Raw genomic sequence first — 23,597 nt, 5'->3', positions numbered from 1 at the left:
GACAGCAATCCACACCAGGAGAAGACACTCCTCCTGCTTGACTGGCAGATAAATTCCTCTTGGCTAGTTTCAACTCTTCAGCTCAGACAGAGAGAAATGTACAAGGCAGAGTAACGTGGCCAAATGTAAAAACACAACTGTTGTTTTTTTTTCTTTTTGGAAATGAAAGATATTACCTGTCTTCTGTTATTTGACTCCTGCAGGAACATCTCTCTCATATATTGCGGCAGCAGGAGACACTGCCAGAGACATTTATCATTCCACATTACGAACAGCTGTTAATACACTCAAACTTAAAAGTCCAATGTCATTTTTATAAGAACTGCCCTGGAAACACATAATACAGCTGCTGGAGCTAAGACTCCGCTCTGGGGCATCACCTGTTGCTATGAAGTCAAATCGAAGTCTCTCCATGTGTCACTGTGTGTGTATATGTGCGTGCTTTGCTGCGAGTTAGTGAGAGAATGTGTTTTCAGTTGCTTGCGTCTGTTTGAACAGAGCCGTGATGAAAGCCTAGACAAACACGAGGGAATGTCAGCGGAGAGGTAAAGTCAACAGACGGCCTCGACTTTGCCGGGGACCCTTGTGAGAGAGGCCACGCCCTCTGACACCCCACCGGACCGTCTCCGCTCCTTTCCTCTTCACCAAGACAGAGGCACTAAACAGAGGGACAACTGTGCTATACCGTACAGACATGTAAGGAGAATATGAATTATGACCGAGAGAGAGCGAGGAAGCCGAAAAACAAGCTCATAAAGAAGCACTGCCAGGCTCCCAGACTGGAGAGTCTGCTCAGCATACAGAATTAAGGAAGGCTGGTGGTAAACACTGTTCAAAGACACCACTAACAACTCACATATATGTATTTCTTTACTAGGATGCTATGAAAAAACGGCACACAATTGTGGCAACCTTCCTTACATTTTAAGTCGACTAACTGGTGCAGACAAAATATTCAGGGCGAGCTCTGCATACTCGCTTTGAATGCATTGTTGAGATTACAGGCTTGTATTTTTGGTCTGGTAATGTACTGTGAAGGCTGCGGAAGGGCAAACGGTAAAGCAGGCTGGGCAAACATCTATCCCTATTCAAGTCAGAGCTGAAGCTCCGCTTTTTTTTTTTTTTTTTTTCTTTGTCCGTTTTCGTGTGGGAAGCCAGCAGAGCAAGCCCGAGTCCCTATTGACTCAATGTGCCGAGACATTTTCCCTTTTACCATCGCTAAAGTAGGCATGAGCACTAATCCTAAAGGGTTAAATGGAGCCTCCTCTGGGGTTTCCGTATCCTGAGAGAGCTGGGGGCGGCTTCTGCTGCTGCGTCGCACGCACAGCTTTAATGGCAGAATTTTGGCTCAACTTTTACAAACGAACGCAAAAAGGAATTCCAGCTCAAAATACTGAAACACTGTATAAAACGAGTCGTGTGGGATTTGTATCTGCTTACATTCGAGGTTTCCCATGGCAGACACTCAGGTGACAGGCGTGAATGAGAGAAATGCTGCTGATAATGATAATGAAATTTTAATGATCACAGGGTGGAAATTGGGTCACTGGTGCTGCAGAGAGAAAAAGTAACAGATAAAAACATAAAAAGTAAAGAGAATTAAATGCAAAACAATTCACAAGCACTATGAGAACATAGTTGGAGCACTGCAGTAGATAGAAATAATTGAGCATGTGTTGCAGGTTTGAAGCTGCAACACAGGATAAAGCAAATGCCTTTGTTTATAGTTGTTCACACTACTAGTCACAGTATTTGATAGAATATGGAAAATTATATGCAAAAATGCATTATAAGTTGATCATAAAGGATGATGTGGACCGCAAACTGGCTAAATGGGGATGGGAAAAAAAATTGCTTTTCAAAAAGATACAGTCACAGTGATGAATGTTTCTAAATAGGAAATGTTGGCATTTTCCACATTAACAGTGACCTTTACAAAAAGAATAATGCGTTTCTGAGAGTCCGTTGCAATGTGATGCAGAAACTCGATGCAGGCAGCTATGATTCAATCAACAGAAAGACTGTTCACCAATAACACCCACCGGAGAGAGGGAGCATTTCCATTTAAAATCGCAGCCGTTTTCACACCGACACCGAGACAGCATCAGCGCCTGCCAAAGTCTGGCAGCTCCTGGCCCCCGTGTTGTTTTTTTCCTATTGCTGCGTATAATTCACATCTCTGTTACGGCCCGTGTGACTGATGTTGGCTATAATGTCACTACTTCTATTTACCCAACACATCTACCCATCTCCTCTATCCACGATTTGCTGGTTGACTTCCTCTTACTGGTTGTCTTTGATGGGAGAACTTAAAGGGGGTTCTTACTGGCCTGTGAAATGTCACAGCTTTGTCTTTATTGTTCGTTTGTGAAACTGCAGCATAGAAAGGTTTATTGCAAGGATATGATCTGTAAAAAAAGAAGAGCACTGTTCCCGGTTGCAGAGCCTTTACTTTACCACAAATCATTTTCCACTTCTGTTTCCCCATTTGTACAGATATACACTTCAAAGCCTTTAAGAATTTCAACATGTGCAAACACAGCCTTGAATTTACCAGCAGCAAAACTTGGATTTTTGAGAAATGACACAAGTAAGCAGAAAGATGCTAAAACCCTGTCTATACAAGCACAGCTTTTACATCAATGATTTGCGTTTTATTGTGCTGTGCAACAGGTACTAATCAGCCCTGAAGGAAGGTGACGGCTCACGAGATCCTTTCTTTGTTATAATTTTTTGAATAATTTTTTGAATAATAATTTGAATAAACTCATTTCCATGGTAGAAACTGGGAGAAAATGAGTGAAGTTCCCTGCTTTGTAGTAAAGTGAAATATGAAGTATGCCCAGAGCTTTAACTCATTTTATGCACATGTAGATTAGGAGCATGTCACCATCCAAAGTTGAAAGCTCCTTTTCCCCACACCTCTTCCCCATCTACATCAGCATTATACACACCTAATATACACCACTTCCTGCTGAAGGTTAACCTCAGAAAATACCCCAGCAACAGAGAGGGATAAAGAAAAGAGGGTCTACTCCGGTTACTCCCAGTTAAACATGTCACTCACAACTCCACCACAAGCATCTCACTCTAGTGCTAATAAGTGGGTGTCCAGTCTACAAATATTTCTTTCAGGAATGTCATAAATGTCCCCTCATCTCAACCGCTCCTTTTATTCCCCCCCATTACCACTTTCTATAGGCTTCCTTTGAATGGGGCTCCTGGCTGCGGAGGAGTAAGACATCTGATATCCAAGCCACTCAGTACGAGTGCCGAAGCGCTGGTGTCAGATGCTGGGACAGAGATGGAGCATTTGCGGGTGTTACCTAAAAACACCTTCGGGTAGCGTTTAAGGTCAGTTAAGTAGCTCCAGTTTCTCCAGTTTTGTTTAAAAAGCTTGAAGTGAAAATATTATCATAGTCACAAAATGCAGACAGAACTCTACCCAGCTTTGACAGATAACATAATGATGCATATTGAATTATTTTATGCTAGGCAACCACACGCAAGTGTGGAACTGGATAATAAGAATGTATTTTAAGCATCAGCTCCAAGTTGAGAGCAATGCTGCTCCTAAGTTTGCTCTATAAAGCGCATGAGCATATAAAAATCTGCTTTGTACTTTTCTTGCAGTTCTTTGTCACGTTCAGCATTGGAAAAAACAAACATTTGAGAAATCATTTAAAAAAAAAAAAGAAGGATTTTTTCAGATATGACTCATGAGAGTAAACAAAGTGATCCAGATCACAGAGAGAACAAAGTCAGAGTTAGTGTTTGGCACAGATAAGTGAACACTTTGATCACTATGATGGCAGCTCTGTGTGATGAGACCTCCCTTCTTTACCCAAAATACTGTTGCCTAAGAATCACACTTCCTGTATGTGTTCCAATCAACAGGGCCATTACAGACTATGAGGTATTGTATCATGTATTTTATCTTATCTACGGAAGCAAAGACTTGGTTTGTTTCACTAGATAACATTGGGCCCAACTTCCTCTCCTTAAAGCTCTAAACCCTGACTGACCCTTTCATAAAACACACAAACTCCTCAAAAGACTAAAGCGCTAAATTCAGCCACATACTGAAGACATGTGGTGCTGAGTTAAGGTTCTGTCAGCACTTACACGAGCGTGTAGAGTCCATTGTAAAGATAAATGCTACAATTTAACTACGGCAGGTGAAAAGATGCTAAGTTGGCCAATTGCAGATTCAGTGCAGAAATAGCAAACCAGTTACAAAGCAAGAGAAAGGGGCTTCAATTAGATACATTAGAGATATATACTTGACTGAGAAAACACTGTATGGTAATTATATCTTTTATCTCCTTTATCGTGCTGATTAGTGCAGTGGGGGAAGAGAGCGCTCTTTCTAATCTGATCACACAGCATTGTGTTTGGGGTCATTAACCTATGGGAGGTCCTGTGGCTTGACAAGTCAGATCCTACCCCCCCCAACCCCTCTCTACCTTCTTCATGGAGCTTGCTCATGCCCGAGTTCCTCCGTTTCCACAGACAACACAACGGCAACCGCAGAAACAACCAAAGAAAACAAAAGACGAGAGGGAAAACAGCCGATGGTGCTGTTTGCATGGCTTGTCATTCTTCCACAAACACGCGGCCCAAATGATTCCCGACCAAGGCCCCTTGGCTTGCCTCAGCAGCAGGATGTCAGTCCCTTTAGTCTCTGTTTTTGTTGGTTCTTTTCTTTCTCCGGCCGTGCCGAATCCCAAGAGATGAAGGGGTCAGCTGATCCCCTCAACATCTGGGATCTGCATCAGAAAAGACTCGTACCTTGCTGCATGGCTTAGTAGTAATAGTGCCCATGGCAAAGCTTTGCTTCATGTAACTGACATGTGCATTCATATGCATAAAGATGCAACAAGCTCCATCAGTCAAAGCTTTCTCTTGCCAACCATTTTGGGTAAAAGCTGCGATGCCTACATGTATATTTACACAAACCCTCACTTCTAAAATCCATCCTCCACCTATACTTAACCATTCACTGATTTATATTTTTCTCATAAACCCCATTTCTATCCCTGTCAAACACATTACATCCTCTGCGAATCAAAAATATGAATACTCTTAACACAACCAGCAGCACCTCTCATCCCCAAATCGTCGTTAAACTGTTGTGATACTGAAAAGCTGCCTGTCAGGATGGAAAAGCAGACATGAAAGGCCCACGGCAAAGATCGCTGCTGATTGCCGGCAGAGGATGAATATGCAAATAAAGCAGAAGGTAAATGAAAAACAAAGCGGGGGTTTTGGCAGCCGCCTTTTACATGTTTCCCTTAATTTGGCATTGGTTAAGAACACGGAAAGTCTATCAATAATGAATTCCAGTCAGAGCACGGAAGGAGATATGGGGGGGAAATCAGTCTCCATTTTTCCCCTGCGAGCCCCTGAGCAGATTTGGGGTCTATTGTGTTTCACACAAGCTTTTCAGCAAACGCTCCGATTAAGTGGCAAATGAATGGAAAATTGAGGACGTTAAAATAATATCCCAAACACCTAGCGTACATAGCACCAATGAGACTGGGTCCATGTGTTCTGGAAGACAGTCTAGAAAGTAGGGCACCACAGCCTGCCAACTGCAAGCCCCATCTATTGACCACAACATGGACAAAATAGTAAATCAATTATCTGGTCAATGCCTGTCATGAGAGAAAAAAAAAAACTGGGTTCAGGACAGTCTAGTAATCTCCACCCTGCTGTGCCAGTTTGCACTCATATATCATTCTGGTACAGAGGTTGTTGTTGTTTCCCATTGCAGTGGGGATTTAGAAAACTGTAACACAGAGAGCAGACGGGATACCGACTGAAATGGCCGATGGCAGGTTCATACCAACGTTCCACATCTGGCGAGTCGCACTAAGGACAGTCTGATAAAGAGCAAGACCAAGTGCACTCATAACAGCTGCTTTGTTGCCACCGGACCCAAAAGGCACTTTAGCTAGCACTAGGCAAAATTAAGAGGTACAACAAAGTAGGAAACAATCTGTGTGTTGTCTAAACACGGTGAAACCAGCCAGACAGAATAGAACGCGTCCTTGGGAAAGGAGAGCACCTATCCCCTTGAACAAAAGATGAACAGGGCAACAGATTTTCCCCGGTCTTGAGATAACAGAAACCCAACACCCTCGTCCTCCAGTGGGGCTCTTTGTACGCCTAAGAGAGGGTCAATCAGCAGCCGCTGACAGATGTGTCTGCAGTCGATTTAGGAGAGGAAGCCATGTTGAGGTCAGGCACAGGTTTCTGTGCTCTGTCCCCCTAGAAGGAAGACAAGGATCAGGTCAGGATGTCCGAGACTGACCTTTTCTCACCTCACAGTCTTCGGCACAAAACACCTGGACTAATAAAATATAGTTAAGCTAATCAACAAACATGGGGGGGGGGGGAAGCCCCAGTGAAAAAGTTATGAAACAATATACATTTTATTTCATACTGATTTGCCTCCAAATGAACAGTATGCATGCAGGCAATTTATACTCATCTAAAAATCCCTTTGTGTTTCAAACAAAAGTGAGAGCCACTCCAGCTGGAAAGCAAACAAATCTGAAAAACTCCACTGGAGGTCTAAGTAGTTTTGGCAGATGCTCCAGGCTTAAGTGTCTGTTCAATTAGGCACTCCAGTTAAGATGGCAATCATGGATCAACTGCGTGTTGATGTGTTGAGGCTGGAGCTGGATCCCTCTCTGGCCTGGCAAAATAACCGGGCATGAGATGTCAGCGATGGTCAGATGCTTAGACAGTCACTCTGGTGTAGTATCCTCCTGAGGCCAGAACAATTACTATGAGTAGATGTTCACGTCGGCTCATGACCACACAACGGGAGCGCAAAGTACAGAAATAGAAATGGGGTGTACAGTGGTGCTTTAATTGGGTTTTGCCGTTTTCTTTATGCAAACAAAATGACATTGCTTTTGGTAGATTTGAGGGTATTTGCAAAATAGCTAAAAAAAAAAAAAAGTCTGGCTTTTCCTTTCATCCGTTATAGGAGTGAGGTATTATTTGGTCTCTAATGTCAGTTTACAAACAATGTTTTCCTTTTGCTTTTTAGCTGTAATTAATTATTAGAGGGCAACCGCTCTCTCTTGACAAACAGAGAGCATGATAAATTTCACCTAGATAGTCTAGTATCTCCAGAATGAGTAAACAACACCTCTTTTACAAACCTGTTTGTTTACTGAAAATAAATGCAGAACATCCAGGCATCCAACACTGAATAGTTACAACGGGCTTGAGGTGATTAACAAAAAGTGGTATTGGCAGAAGTGAAACGACATGTGAAGAGAGCGGTCTCCATGTTACGCCGACAGCTGCGTACGTCGCACACGGGTCTGGTCGCTGACCCACCGGCGCTTCGACGGGAAGCTGATATTTAACAGCATATGAACAGAGCTACTCCATTGCAGCTCAATGCGCCTCGGCTGTGGTGTCTGCCCTGTCACGCAGCCAGAGGGGGGAACACTGGAGATGACACAGCGCAGGACAGTGTTGGCTGGGTCAGCTGTGCTTCACAAACCTTTGACTAACAGGCTGATTCACCGACGCTGTGGGCCTCGAAGGAAGCAGACCCACTGTTTAGCTTCATTTAAACATGAAACCAAACCGGGTCAAACAGAGAGCACGGAGGGCAGGAGTCAGTTCAGGTATATCTGAGCAACTCACATGCCTGCCGTGTATCAACACACACACACACACACACACACACACACACACACACACACACACACACACACACACACACACACACACAGATATGCATGCTGTATGGATGCATACAGGTTCACAGCCACACTTATTAGGAATTAGCACAACTCTAAATTCTTCTTATTAATTATTCTGCTTCACTGCGACAACATCATTAAATATTTATTACCTGTCAAAGTTAAAAAAATAAATAAAAAAAAGCATGTCTGGTATGCGTGTCTCACAAAGAAAAAGGCAAAGTTTTTAATAGCATTTTAAATACGAGTTTTAAGTTTAGAGCTGTGACACATTTGATGTCTTTCTCTCTTTCAGAAAAGAAAAAGAAAACACATAAATTATAGATAAAACACTTGCGACAGAGATTATTGACTAATTATGACGTGGGAGCCCCGAATGCAAAAAAACAACCTAATCATAAATTATCCTGACACATCTGAAACAAATAAACAGAGATAATTTAACGAGGGCTAAACCACCACCACGAGTAAAGTCTTTGTGTGTGTGTGTGTGTGTGTGTGTGTGTGTGTGTGTGTGTGTGTGTGTGTCTCATTCCCACCAACATGTTCACACATACTGTACATTTACACTATTTTTCCCTCCTCTGTCTTTCTCTGCCTGCCAGCATCGCTTTCCGACCAGCGACTACTAGCTCATCTTAAGTGCACACATCTGACAAGGATGCGAGTGCCTTTCCCCTTTCCTCCACTCCCCCTAGTGTATCCAAGCAACACTGCATCTTGCATCTCCAAACTAGAGGGACAGAGAGAGAGAGAGAGAGAGAGAGAGAGAGAGAGAGAGAGAGAGAGACCCCTCCTCCAGATGACATCAGTGCTCTATTGAAGCAAAGCTAGAGGCGAACACAACTCCACATTTGTATTGAGATTTACCCGTGCACCTATGTCCTCGCACAGCCTACAGATTGTGTATGTGTGAGAGGGGGGGCACCAGTAAACACAGCAGTGCTGCTTCAGATAAACTCCAAATAGCTCTTTGAGTGACAGGAGTTTTTTTTTTTTTTTTTGGATCCGAGTTTGAAATCTTCAGAGCTTGGATTGGATTATTATTATTTTTTTCCCGTTGTGAACCCCAATTTAAGAGGATACCTGTTACTTTCTTTTTTTGGTTTTTGGTTTTTTTTGGTTGATTATAGAGGTAAGTGCGTTTTTTGCTGGTTGGGAATGGGAATGCATCCTGTTCGTCTTTTTGGATTTTTTTTTTTTTTCTTTCTAGCAGAAGGAATTGACAGTGAATCCTCAGGAGTTGCTTGTATCTAATTAGTTGTCCTCTTTCTGGTATTTTTTTTTTTTTTTTAAATACTCGGTCCACTTAGGTTTCTCTATAATGATTATCTTTAAGCGATAGTAATAAAAAGAAAATGGTGAGAGCAATTTTCCTCCAAATAACCAAATTAAGTTCCTCGGTGAGCTGACACACTGCACCTCTTTCTGCTCAGTTTGGCAGATAAAAAAGAAAATTCAGACCTGAACAAATTATTCCTCTCGTCATCTCGAGCCTCTTTCGTGGCTGCGACTTGCTGCTTCGATCCTGTGCCGTGTCCCTTTTTATTCAGCGTGACTACAAACACCACGTCTGCCTTTCCGACACGCTCAAAATGTGTTCTTGATCACATTCAACCTCACCACAATGGTTCCCCCCCCCCCCCAAAAAAAAAAAAAAAACCTGTGAACGGCACTCCAAGAGCACCAGGGACGCCTAAAAATCTTTTCTTACTTCTTTTGATTTCCCCAAACCAGTGGGGAAAATAATCAGTGGCGAACACGCAAACTTCACGGGATTAGTGAGGCTGTCTGATTTCGCCTCGGTGTCGCAGCCCGAGAAGACTCCCCGGCGTGCAGCTGAAATTGCAGCGCAGATCCCGCGGAGTTGGACGTGTAAGGGGGGGGGGCAGCTGCAGGAACTCCGCTAAATGCGTCTCCGGCGACGCTGTCTGGATGACTCGGGCCAGATACTAACCGCATACTACTCCACTGAAATTTACTGTCAAACTGTAAACTCGTCCGAGTCCTCCCCGAAAAGCCTCACAGGAGAGGTTTTTGTCTTTGCAGTCAGTGGCGCAGTCAACGAGCACCCCTGAAAATGCACAAAGTTGAAGTTTCATACGCACCAGCTGGCACAGAAGCAGCGGCTCATTTAACGCAGCATACTGTCGCGTTAACTGTAGTTTTAACTCTGTAACGACGACTGTCATAAACACCCAGAAATAAACGCGTTTTACCGTTAGATAATACCTCGAGCTCGCATGGCCGATTGAGATTATTCACTATAATGACAACCTATGATGCTAATGAATCCTGTGTCAGTCTCACTCCATATAGACTGATATTTATCCCGTTAGACCCATGCAATAAAGTGGACACCTTCTTGGCAACACCAGGGCAGGGACAGTAATTAATCCAATTTAGCGCAGCCTTATATCTACACGAAACGATAAGGTCATCCAGGCTTTAAACAGTGACTGATAGGCTCATTCTGTACCAATAGTAGATGCAAACTTGACTTAAATTGTGAAGCGATGTAATGGCAGCTCGTTGTTGTTCGGTGTGTTTGAGAGACCATAAAAATAAATGGGCCTGTTAAACATGGCAGACATGAGGACAGACCCAATTGTCTTCACTGATAAGTGCCTGTAGAGAAAAGTCCCCAGTCAGTTGCTTTCAGAGGGAATTCACGTTGCAGATTAACAACTAACCAGGTCACTACAGATAGGAGTCTTCTGCAGGCAGAAAATTGTAAGCATCAAATATGCATGGAGTAGAAAAGAAGTAATAATAAGACTTTCACGACTACCCAGACAGATCAGATTCAACACTATGCTCCGAGGAGGCCTATTTCACTTCGTTTCATAATTTATTTAGCATCTAAGCAGTATATTTTAATATTGTATTTTAATATCTAATCCCAAGATTTAAAGAATCATTTCATTTTGGTCAGTCAAATTAAAACTGCATGACTGCAGCAAGGGAGGTTAACAAATCCCCGTATTTTGGTTCGTGTCTGGCCTGCACCGAGCTGTCCTCCTGCAGCTTAACATGAGTGTTCACTGTTTTGCTGTTTGCTTGTCACATACAGACACACACACTCACAGAGACATTTTATCTTGCAGTGCCTACCACCCCCATGTGGGGAAAAACAATTGCAGCTGCTACAGATCTCACCTTTCAGGCTATTACAAAAGAGAGACCCCCATCTGTCCCAGGCCTCTAAATGCTCCTAATGGGCAAGCAGAAGTATCATCTGCTCAGGCCATCTAAAGACAGCACCAGGAGGCCACAAATCAAATCCGTTCAACTCGCTGAGATTTTTGACCATTTTCTCTTAGGCTGAGGGGTGCCCTGTGTCCCTGTGAGTTCAGATGTGACCATGAATGTTGCATTGTGTCTTGACAGCACAGTAGGCCGCAGGCAGGTGTCTGGACGTACGACTTTCTGAAATGTTCCTCAGTGGCAGACAAAAGGTTTCACGGCACACAAAAACTCACCTTGTGAGGAGCAAGAAAAACACAAAACTAAATATTCACAGAAATACAACTTTGCTTTCATGTCAGGTTATCTTAAATTATCCTCAGCCAAAACAAGTACATTTATTTGCATGACTACACAACCACAAACAATTAATTCTCTCCAGTCTGACTGTTTGTTCGAAGGATAGTAACGTTCCAGTACATGTCGCAGACCTGCATTTTCGAGACCAAAAATCTGAACAAAACATAACCCGCAATAACTATATTGTGTACAATCAATCATAATTCTAAATTATATTGTGACTTAGAAGGAATAAACAACAGCAGATACAAACAACACTGATTTCCCAATGGAGAGCTCTACTGTGGTTCAAAAATTAATTTCAGGGCTCATGAATAATTTAACAATCAGCCATTGCTACTTCTACAGCTCTTTCCCCTCCTAAATGCAGCCCATGTAATATTATTCTGTATTTCACTGAACTAAAAGCCATTATAATCTGCAATACTTTTGACAGGCATGAAATTGTTTCTATTCAAGCTTTTTTTTTTCCGAAGCCTTTCTTGTGCAGTGTATGACTGGGGGGCACAAAGTTCTTGGGTTCTGTTATTGCACACTAATGTGCATTTATGCGTGTTCGGCTCACAATAGCTATCGGTGTCCGGCTTTGTGTGAGCCTCCTACGCTCTCCACTGAAAGGTAACTAGCTGTACACACACACACATGCACAATTTTACGAGGATGCTCAATTTAACTTTGCCAGTTCAGATTAAATGAAGCAGAATCCACTCTGACTGCTGGAGAAATCCCCCCGTCCTGCCGGCGGAGCTTATTAGAACGATGGAGAAAGACATCCATCACTAAAAATGTTGAACTCCAGCGTCCATTCCTCTCAAAGTGACTGCGTGCTCATGTACATAGGATGTGTGTGTGAGTGCATACATACATACATTATTAAGAAAGGCAATAGCAAAGGGTTGCAACATGCCTGCTGTTAAGTAGAGGAGTTTTTAAATCGTATAAATTTAAGTTGTTTTTTTTTTCAAACCTAAACCCCCTCTGTGAGGCTACACGGTCCACATGCTCGCCTTGTAGCGAACAATGGAGAGGGGCCACTCTCCTGAAATCCGATGAGCGTGGAAAAAGAAAAGGGGAGAAAAAACATCTAGCATCTAAGCCTCACTATGCTCCTTGTAAAGCAAGCATGATGTGCAACATTCAAACCTGACTTCTGATAAACATTATGAGACAGTGTGTTATCAAATTAATCACCATGTCCGTCGCCTTTTTTACTGGACAATGAGTCAGATTCTCTTATCTCAGCTAACAGAGTTGTAACTAACTGGAAATGTTGTGCCATACCACAGGATACTTATGCTGGGAATCATCCTGTCTCACAATCCTAATAGTCTGTTATTCCGAGTGCAGATAGGTCTGATAAGACTTTCTTTTATGTCATGCTAAAATGTGAAAGATTTAAATCAAAGACTACATACTTAAGAGATATTAAGAGGATGAAGAACGTTAAGGTGGAAGGGGCTATTTAATATTGAAATAGCTTGACTAAGTGCTGCATTAAAAGTTCATTCCAACAGATAGACAGCACATATCCCTCCATCATCCCTCCATCATCAAAAACTCAGTTAAAATTTGTTTATCTTTTTTTTTTTTTTCCCCCCTTGTCAGACTTCTTTTTTCCACAAGTTAGCAGAGGTCACATCTGGTGCTTTTCCCCCCCAGACTCTAATCTAGTACTAATGTAATACTGGACTGAGGGCCCGTGTTTTGATGGAACAGAAGGAGGGGGGTGGCGGGGAGTTATTATGAGACAGCATCTCAGGAGTTGTAATCGAGTTACAAGCCTCTCAATTCCCTGATCTTCTCCTTGTCATGGGTTACAACTGTTAAATGGCTTGGGCCTCTTGTTCCTAATTTACCTTCACATGTTTTACAGCGCACAGTAGCAGCCAGCAGGTCACATGGACGGTTCCATATCAAGACACAAAGCTATTGTGTTGTAAAAGGAAACACAACATTTTCTTTGGCAAAGGAAATTCTATTTTTACAAAGAGAAATAGCATTCATGGAATAGGATTGGGCGGAGGGGAGCTGGGAATTACAGGGATGGATGCTGCAGCCATCTTCCTCTTCATATACAAATGGCTTTCTTTTGTAATGAGAGCTGTTTAATAATGTGAGTGATTCACCAAGCACCGACCGGTTCTTTAGAACCTTGTTTTTAAACCAGCACAGGATGCATTCCTTAATTGCAGGACTAGTTCACTTGTAAAACGCCAAAAGCTCAGCTGCGCACTGAACTGGACCGAGAAGGGCAAAGCAGCTCCACCCTCAGCCATTGTTGAGTTGGGGGTCTATATCACTGTTGTCTTTTGTATGCACAGACATTCTTTCTTCCATCACCATAGAAAAAAAATGCGGTGTGTTAAAGTAACTGGCTTTAAAAGGTCGACAGGCTAAATTGTAGCATAGGACAAAGGGTATTTCTAAATACAAACTCACAATGTAAGGCAGGTCAGAGATCAGTATCAAACACACCTCTAAACCTAATTTTAACACTTGACGTGTTATACTAAAATCAATCAGTCGAATAAGTAGTCAAAAGTTACAGAAGCAGAGAGGATGATATTCGTAAACATTAGTAAATATACAATTTCTATAGGTAACAACTTAAATGCAAAATTATTATTATTATTATTATTATTAACAGCCTTATCTTCTGATGATAAAAATCAATTTTTTTTAAAAACTGAATGTGGGCACTAAATGTGTTTTTCTCTGGCTATTTTTCAGAGCACCATTCCAGGTGTGAGGAGGGCGAAGAATGACTCAAGCTGCAGATGCGTGAGAGCAGGATAACCAACTCACTCTATTTCGCTCCTTCAAGGAGAGGAGAACATTGGTTATCTGCTTCAGGAGAAGGGACCAGAGCCCTGGATTAATGTGTACACAGGCTCGACAAGGGAGCAGAGGATTCTGGTTTACCTGAAGACGCGGAGTACACAAGTGAACGGGCCTGGATTGAGCCCGTGGCACAGGGGATTGGCATGGCTCAGACCAGCTTTGTGTCAACTCATCATGCCTGCCGGGCCTGACTGCAGAACGGAGCCTCTGCTAAAGCTCACGCCGTCCAGTGCACGGATCACTATACAACACGCCAAAAATCGAATTTGCAGTTATGGCTGTTGAGCTTGACAATTGCAACAGCCATTAGGATTTTTAATATTACCTGAGACTGCATGCTTTGTCAGTGAGAGGGGATGCTTTTTTGTACAGGCTTATCTGCCATGGTAAAGGCATTGAAAGCATGAGCCTCTGACAACACAGAGGAGGTCATCGTCCAAACAAGGATCAGCTCAGCAAACACTGACCTGGTCAGGATATCACAAGAAACCCCCTGGACAAACTTTTTTCCTTTCAGACAGGATAAGAGCAAATTCAAGAGGAAATCTTGATTGGATTTTCGGTGGCTGGAAAGGATTTACCGCATCGTATAAATCAGGTATGACAAATACGGATGGCTTTGCTTCTTTCCACTTCACTGACCGCACCACCGTTTTCTAATGAGACGTACAGGAAGAGAGGTCATGGCAGGAATGCATAATTAATGTAATAATTCAGTATCAGGTTAATTAGAAAGGAACTGCACATCGCTGGTGAAAGACAGAGACAAGCAATGAAGAGACACACACCTTCTGCTTTTGTTCATCTCAATGCTACCTGCTGTAAATTGTGAAATTTAAAATGTTTTATAAAGAAAAGCTTGTTTTTTTCTAACATATCACAGTTACAACAAAGAACAGCAGTATAGTAAAACGATTAGTGGATCTCACAAATTGTCCTTGTAACATCAGAAAACTGACTCTTAGATCATGTTCCTCTTAGATATTTCGGCCGTGTCTTGCAAAAGGCCAGTTAAACACCAGACTTCAACTGGCAAAAGAAATGGGTAATGATGTAACAGGATTTAATTTATAGCAGGTTTCACGACAGTTCATCAACAAAGCCTGACTTTGTTCACCCTTGTGGTCTGTAACGATGAAAGACAGCCTTGAGGTAGAGAAACGTGTAAAACAACCAGGGAATGTATTGCATTTCACAAGTGGGGTCCAAAAAGGTCTATAACAGAGTTTCAATTCATGGAGCTGAGAAGGTGGAACATTTCTCATCAAAGAAAAGAAGACAAAAAGGAGTTCTATTTCTAATGATGGTTTGTTTTTAAACTTTTAGTCTGCAGAAAATCTATATTCCACTAGATATAAGGATATAACCCTTGCGCTGAAACAGTTCATTGTAAAAACAAAACATACACTTTCACTGTCTGGTAATCCTCATGATCAATTCACATCAATTTAATAGGAGGAATTCAAACGGATTCTTTCAGCAGTTATTTAATCTAGAAAGTGCTGCAGGCAGCTTTTCAAACACCCAGCAATTACGAAAACGGGAATTTGGCTCCCCTTTAAAGGCCTTGTGCATTAAATGTACCCTTGTGTCTTCTCCCCAGGGGCCCTTGAGTGATTAGACTGCCAAGCAACACACCTTCAAGATGGTGCGTCAATGCAAGTCCTTTATCCTCTTCCTCATCAGGATCGGGTTGCTGCTGGGTCTCGCTAACCCCTTGGTGACCTCCGCCTCATGTCCCTCGGCCTGCCGCTGCGACGGGACCTTCATCTACTGTAATGACCGTGGCCTGACTTCCATTCCTACTGGTATGCCCCACGATGCTACAGTGCTCTTTCTGCAAAACAATCGCATTAAGAGTGCGGGCATTCCCACCGAGCTGCGCAGACTCACCAACGTGGAGAAGATCTACCTTTACTGCAACAATCTGGATGAGTTCCCCGCTAACCTTCCTCTCGGGCTGAAAGAGCTCCACCTTCAGGAGAACAACATTCGGATGATTACCCATTCCTCTTTAGCCCAAATTCCTTACATCGAGGAACTGCACCTGGATGATAACTCTGTATCAGCAGTCAGCATAGAGGAGGGGGCTTTCAAGGATAGTAATCACCTCAGACTGCTTTTTCTCTCCCGAAACCACCTGAGCACCATCCCTTCAGGCCTACCCATGAGCATCGAGGAGCTGCGCTTTGATGACAACCGCATCTCCTCCATCTCAGAGCAATCGCTACAACATCTCATCAACCTGAAGCGACTAATCCTGGATGGTAACCTGCTTAACAACCGTGGGATTGGGGAGATGGCTTTAATCAACCTGATCAACCTGACCGAGCTCTCGCTAGTAAGGAACTCCTTGACGTCGCCGCCAGCCAACTTGCCCGGCACCAGTTTGGAGAAGCTGCAGCTACAAGATAATCACATTAATCGGGTTCCACCTGAGGCTTTCGCCTTCCTCAGGCAGCTGTATCGCCTGGACTTGTCTGGTAACAACCTGAGCAGCCTCCCACAGGGTGTGTTTGAAGACCTGGACAATCTCACACAGCTCCTGCTACGCAACAACCCCTGGCAGTGCACATGCAGGATGAAATGGGTGCGTGACTGGTTGAGGTCTTTACCATCCAAGGTGAATGTGCGCGGCTTCATGTGCCAGGGTCCTGATAAGGTCAAAGGCATGGCGATTAAAGACCTCACTACAGACATGTTTGACTGCTCAGATTCTGAACTCTCCCCCACGTATGAGACGAGCACAGTCTCCAACACGGTACGCCCATCGCAGCCCCAGTGGCCCGTGTTCGTCACTAAAAGGCCTGTGGTGAAAGGGCCTGACATCAGTAAGAATCACCACAGCACTACCACCTCTTCAGGCCGAAAGATCATCACCATCAGCGTGAAGTCAAGTAATGCAGATACAATACACATATCATGGAGAGTGTCACAACCCATGACTGCCCTGCGGCTCAGCTGGCTAAAGCTGGGACACAGCCCTGCCTTTGGTTCCATCACGGAGACCATTGTGCAGGGGGAGAGGACCGAGTATCTGCTCACTGCGCTGGAGCCGGAGTCTTCCTATAGAATATGCATGGTTCCCATGGAGACCAGCAACATTTACCTGTCAGACGAGACCCCTGTTTGCATCGAGACAGAGACTGGTTCTCACAGATCATACAACCCGACTACAACTCTAAATAGGGAGCAGGAGAAAGAGCCTTACAAAAATTCTAGTCTGCCTTTGGCTGCGATCATTGGAGGGGCTGTGGCTCTTTTGGCAATAATCATGTTGGCACTGGTGTGTTGGTATGTCCACAGGAATGGTTCGCTTTTTTCCAGGAACTGCACCTATAACAAAGGCCGTCGGAGAAAGGATGACTATGCTGAGGCCGGCACGAAAAAGGACAACTCCATCCTAGAAATTCGAGAAACTTCTTTTCAAATGATACCTATAAATCACCTGCCTGTGTCCAAGGAGGAGTTTGTGATACACACAATTTTCCCACCTAATGGGCTGAGTTTATACAAAAGTCCACATAACGAGAACACTATTAACAACAGGAGCTACAGAGACAGTGGAATACCAGATTCAGACCATTCCCATTCATGATGTTGCGCATGGACATTCGTAATGAGTGTGTGACTTCAACAGAGTGGCAAGACTTTTACAAAACACTGGATCTATAAGACGAAAGAAGCAATGTTCTGTACATTTGCCATATAATTTATATTTTAGGACATTTTATGGAGATGAAGAACGTTCCAGTTGCAGGCCGTCACTGAACCATCAGTGGGTATTGTAACTACAGTAACTGCAATTCTATATTTTAGGGATTTGTAGTAATTTGTACTGTATTTCCTTTGCTTAAGGTTATTGACCAACAAAAGAAACTCTGTGTTCTACTAAGATATGATGACTTGTCAACTGTGAAAGTGGGTTTTCATTGCTGTGTTGAACAATCAGAATTTAGAAAACCTTGTAGTATAAGCACAGGTCATTCTTTTAAACTTTGTGGCTGTCAGAAAAACAAAAAGGCAAAAAAAAAATTAAAAAAAAATGACGTGACATAAACTAAGGCACAGCTGATCAGCTAATTCACAAAGCAGGCATGTTGCCCTCTAAAAGAATGAGCAGTCAGTAGCTGTCTCCACATGTGATGGACCAAGACTCTTACTCTAGTATTCACCTGGTGTGGAGTACGAATTACTAAAGATGAGGGGCCATGCTTTTTTTTTTTTTTTTCATCTCTGCTTTGTTCAGTGTGTTATTTTGTTCTGTTTGCAAGAAAAAGAAACACAGCAAAGCAACCCGAGCAGGGTTCCAATGTTTCTGATAGGATTGTAGGCCACAGCACAGGGCAGATAAAGCACATCGACCTTAAGGATCTCTCTGCTCCTCAAAACAAGTGGACAGGACAGGGTGACACAGAGGACCTCCCACTATCTCTATTTGTACAAGCCAACAATGGCCAAACGACAATGGCGGCATTCTTTAGTACCATGTACCATACGTCATTCTAGTCACCAGGCCAAAAAAGACAAAACATGTTGGCTTGCATTAGAATTACCACGGTGTCAGCAACTCCTTGTTATGAGTATTATTTTGTATTATTTTCCAAATGAACACACTTTTATGTTGCCACAATTTGAAGTTAACTGTTCTTTACAATTGAAAACCAAAGTGCATTGTATGCCCTTTGGCCAGTCTTGTATGTGCCTTGATCCAATGCTTATTGTATTTAGCTTTTTAAGAAACCAGTGACTTTTTTTCATACACACTTGAATATGAAAAATATTGGTCATATTACAGAATAAAAGTGGACAAAATTAACATCGCTCTTTCTTATCATGAGTACAACAAACCCCACCCAAAATAACATTTCAATTGTTGTGTTCAATTACTGCTATCTCACCGTGCTTTGCCGTGATTGTTCTTTTTTTTTTTTTTTTTTTGTGCTCAAGAGAATTCAATCTAATTGCCGAAGAGTAAAAAAAAAAAGAAGGCAGCTCGGGACCAATTTTATTCATTCATATTTCAAATTATGGACAAGGCACACAATATAAAAATGCGTGGAGATGAAAGAAATTACCTCCTGCATTTTTATCCTTCATGAAGATCTGAACTCTGAGGCTTTAGCTCTCGTCTTCCCAGACACAGTCAACTGTTTAGCAGGAACGCAGATAGTGCTCTTGAAACCCAGTTTTCAGGCAGTGTACGGAGCAACGTCTGCTCGAGGCTGCTGTTGTTCTTTCGTGCCGTGAAGTCATGTGTGACTTATCCGATTGGCCAGAGAGTGAAATACTACAGGAGTAGAAATTGGGCTCTGGGGTTTGATGAACCTCCCAGGCACCGGGGCAACAGAAAACTAATAACGAGCCACCATATGGAGGGTGGTACAGACTGACCCTGCTGGGGATGCCCGTCTCCGCAGAGGACAGAGTATATATACACTGCTCCGGGCTCCTGGCAGCACACTTAATGACATGGTTGCAGCTCACCCCGGCAAGGGCCCGTGGAAAGGTACACATGCAAAAGCAGTAAAACGGCACATTAGCCCATTTTATAAAAGCAAGCAGAACAGAATGTCTTCTAAAAGATAATGTCAAATTAATACATTTCAGATTATACTCCCTAGTTTCTGGCATTGACCATTCTCCTACACAAAACCACATGACCGCTCAGTATAAAAAAGAAATAATTCTCATACCCACATTCACACACCCACAAGCTCCTAACACTGTGAAAGCCTTAATTACTGTAAAGGGAGCCGCTAAAAGCTGCAAAAGTGATCCAAACCTTAAGTATACAGTAACTCAGCCCTCTATACTAAATATATATCACATTAACTGAGAATTAAAGTAAACAGATGGTCTACTTTTAGAAGACTGAATAGTAATAGTTTCCATATGAATGCTGTCAATAGATTTTTGTTCTTCATGCTCAGTTTTATTTTATTTGAGTAAAGAATCTCAGGATAGGAATTATAAAAAGTATGGCCTCCAAAAACATAAAAGAAAATACACAATGTGCTCTGACTGTTTTTAAGTAAATTAAAATAAAATAAGTTTTTCTTATTATAATTATTGACCTAGCTGAAAATGAACAAACAGAATTCAGCAAGCTTCATAATATCAGCAGATGACAAAATTGAAAATTAATCTGTTGCCTGAGCAGAGTTTCCAAATTATTAGTAAATGTAAGAATTTCTTCAAATGTTTGCAGCAATCTTTTGTGATTTATTGATAGGTTTTGGGATTAAATAAATTACTCTCATGGGTTTGCAGTGACTGAAGTATGATGATCACTTTGAAGCTCGAAGAATGCGCAAACGTTTTCTCACATACTCACTCACCTGTGTGATAAATGACAGTTCAGCTGAATGAGCATGCTATTGTTGTGACTGTCACTGAGAATAATACACAAAACAGAGCAGCTTTGTGCATTTTGTATGAACAAAGTACAAGATAAAATTGATGAACCGGACTGCTGACATCCCTGTGTGATCTCACTTATCACTCATGGCCCTTGACCCGTGTGTCCCTTTAAACAACTCCTTAATCACTCTGGAGTTCTCACTGAGGTCATACAAGTCTCTAAACAACACAAGCTGCCACATACATTTGTCTCCTGTGTGACACACAAGAGTCTAATTATGTTTGTCTTTTATGTAACCCAGCGATTAAAACTAATGGGGGCAGCTGCACTGTCTGCCCCAGGCTGCTGTTATTCCTATTGTAATGTACTGGTCAGGCAGCCGGTCACATTTGCATTCCTATAGATACTCGCATCAGAGCCCCCCTGGATGACTTCACCGCTGCCAGTGGCTGGGCATGATTTCTCTCTATCAGCACTATTAGCGGTATCAAAAAGTACAGGCCACGTGACCCGATGACTGATTAGAGGTCAGGGAGGTCAGGTCAGACTCAGTTCAAGGATCTCAAGAGATGAAAAATGTATGCAAATCAGTGCCCACAAAACATAGTAAATCATCAGGGACTCCGATAGGCAACCTGTCCACCATAAGGACGTGCCCCTCAGGAACACCCCCCCCCGCATTCATTACAAGGCATTCTTAGCAGGGACGCTAGAAATTGTGGAGGAAAACAATTTGAAGAAAAGGTCAGATGTTTAGCTAATGGCTTAATTGCCTTCAGAAGCACACAAAGGCACACGGCATAAGGCTAAGCCAATGAGTTGATACAAAGGACCAATCGGACTTTTTCTGCCAGAATGTATGGTCAAAGAGGATGTTTTACAAAACACCAGCATATTGAACATTTTGTTCTAAAAAGAGTTCAACCCAGAATAAATGCCTCTTATTTTTAAACTCTTTGAGGAAGTATGCTCTATCAACGTAGAGACGTACATCAAAAACAAAAATAAAAAGGGGCGCTCGTGGTTCCCGCTCCCTCCTCTCCATCCTGTTGGACACAGATTGCACATCAAACAGACCCACAATTTAATGGCCCTCTAATGGTGAGCAGTACTGAGGTCAGAAGCCAAACCAAAGCCTCGGGGCCGCCCACAAAGTCTGCACTTGTTCCAATTAATGTGAGGTTTGCATATACTGTGTTTTTCATGGGATATAAAACAAACAAAAGAAAAAAAAAATGTTGTGAATGCTCTGATGTGAAGTACTTTCTTTATCCTCTGTGTCGGACTTATTCACATGCATCCTAATCTCTTTGACATGTAACATTCAAATGTGCTTATATTAATACAAAAATACTCATGCATGCATGTTCAGTTGTTGTAACAGTGATGACTTCTCCCTAATCTGTACACTCATCTGCATGTATTAGGCTTTCGACTGTCACTTGACTCTTCCTGTACACTCTGCACCAAACAAAAGGAGGCCATAGTCCTAAACAAAAGGGTCAGGATGTTTTGGATTTTCATGCCATCTTCATAACTCATTCATGAACGCATTTGGCAGTGAGAGGCTCATGTTAACCCATGCGAGTCTGCATGTGCGAGTGTGCTTTGTCTGTATGTGTAATTATGAATGTTACAGTAGATATGATTACTTGTGCTTTCATGTGAACCAGTGCACATTGTTCGCACATCTAATTAACATAGTGATTGATATGTGAAGCCATCACTTCCCTTCCTTGCGGTCGCCCCGAGACTGTCATATGACTTTGTGGCTCTCGGTCATGAGCGCAATCTGTTCTCGCAGGAAAAGAGTGTGGCGATGTGAAAACTGTGTGTGTGCTGAGAGACGTGTCAGTGTGAGAGATGTGGTCCTACATTGGGGTGTTGTTCTATCCCCTCTATCTCTGCCCCCCACCCCCACCCCTCCTTCCAGCCTCCGGGCCAGGACCCTCTCCATCTCTTCGCATTACTCAGTGACCTGAAACCACAAGGCCAAAAAACTTAACCAGCTCCTCCGTCTTCTTAATGAATCCAATTTTTTGCCTCAGAGCACAAGGCGTGCACATATATCCATCGCAACTCCAAATTATCTGACATTAATATAAATTAACAAGAGGCACCGCCATCAAAACTGGGCCACCCCACAATAGTAGACAATGACAACGCTTGTATATCACTGTATATGAAGACAGCAACGTATTGTACACATTAAAAATACAGAGTCAATAGTCTAATTTAAAACAGGCTACAGCCAAAACAAAAACAGAGAGGCTGATTGGTGTTGATGCCATTACACTATGAATTATACACAATATGTTATGAAAATATCCATATAATTGACTCTGCTCTGTGGCAGCCATTAATTCCTGTCTTCCATTAAGTGGTTTAAATGATCTTGTAAGAGGCCATACATCTCCTGATGCCCTTTATGAGATCAACACCACGTCCCCCCTTAGAACTTAATCGACCCTCCGTCTCATTTGTCCTCAAAGTCTGATGCAGGGGAACAATTATTTATTTCCGAAAGGTTCTGAGGGGTCCGACTTGTCCATTACCCCCAGCATTCTTGCAGCTCTGCAGTGGAAGGCCCGAGCTCCTCTTCGATCCATTCTCTTCTCTCATTTATGTTAAGCCAGCTTTGAATGTCAGTACAGTATTTGCATGCCAATCCAGCGCGGTCTGCAGCTCATTATTTTCAGATGTTGACAGCCTAATCGCATGCAAGTTTAGCCCACTTTGCTAACCTAATGCCTGCTACAGCATACTCATACTGAATAGCAGCAAGCCAAAGGTTTATATCTGCAGTGTTCGTCTGCAGCCGTCTTATTCATTTTCGCTTTCGAGGGTGGGGGTGAAACCACAGAAAAAACAGCATAATCGGCTCATCTGTGATGACAGGAAACGTTCCATACTGACCATCAAACAGCACTGTCTCAACCATATCTACTAAATAACACTGATGTAACAAGAAGGCCACTATAAATTACACACTGAGGCTCATACGTCTGACTCGTACGTTCTCCTAAGATGTTTCGAGGATGAAGACTGAGCCGTGCAGAAGTCTACCTCAGCAGGTCTGATATTACCCCTTTGACTGTCTGACCTTCTGGCGG

At 42.7% G+C, this 23,597-nt stretch overlaps 2 protein-coding genes across 4 annotated transcripts in view; one reads left to right on the top strand and one right to left on the bottom strand.

The window, feature by feature from the left end:
* Nucleotides 1-23,597, bottom strand: part of macrod2 (mono-ADP ribosylhydrolase 2) — a 396,683-nt gene that overhangs the window by 305,923 nt on the left and 67,163 nt on the right. The window contains exon 1 of one of the 3 annotated variants that reach the window (XM_069690139.1): nucleotides 9,198-9,338. The exons of the other annotated variants lie outside the window; for them this stretch is intronic. Coding sequence (XP_069546240.1) covers nucleotides 9,198-9,222 — 25 coding nt within the window. The 5' untranslated portion in view covers nucleotides 9,223-9,338. Of the gene's footprint in view, nucleotides 1-9,197; nucleotides 9,339-23,597 lie in introns of those variants that run through there. 3 annotated transcript variants of the gene reach the window in all.
* Nucleotides 8,587-21,838, top strand: flrt3 (fibronectin leucine rich transmembrane 3). Its single transcript, XM_069690136.1, has 3 exons — nucleotides 8,587-8,868; nucleotides 14,010-14,718; nucleotides 15,724-21,838. The coding sequence occupies exon 3, from the start codon at nucleotides 15,766-15,768 to the stop codon at nucleotides 17,716-17,718; it is 1,953 nt and encodes a 650-aa protein (XP_069546237.1). The 5' UTR covers nucleotides 8,587-8,868; nucleotides 14,010-14,718; nucleotides 15,724-15,765; the 3' UTR covers nucleotides 17,719-21,838.

This window comes from Brachyistius frenatus, unplaced genomic scaffold (assembly GCF_029030835.1).
Source record: "Brachyistius frenatus isolate BFR_SWC_R1_liver_20210118 unplaced genomic scaffold, ASM2903083v1 Contig_8, whole genome shotgun sequence".
In the NCBI taxonomy this organism is placed as follows: Eukaryota; Metazoa; Chordata; class Actinopteri; family Embiotocidae; genus Brachyistius; species Brachyistius frenatus.
This window is presented reverse-complemented; position numbering and strand designations above follow the sequence as displayed.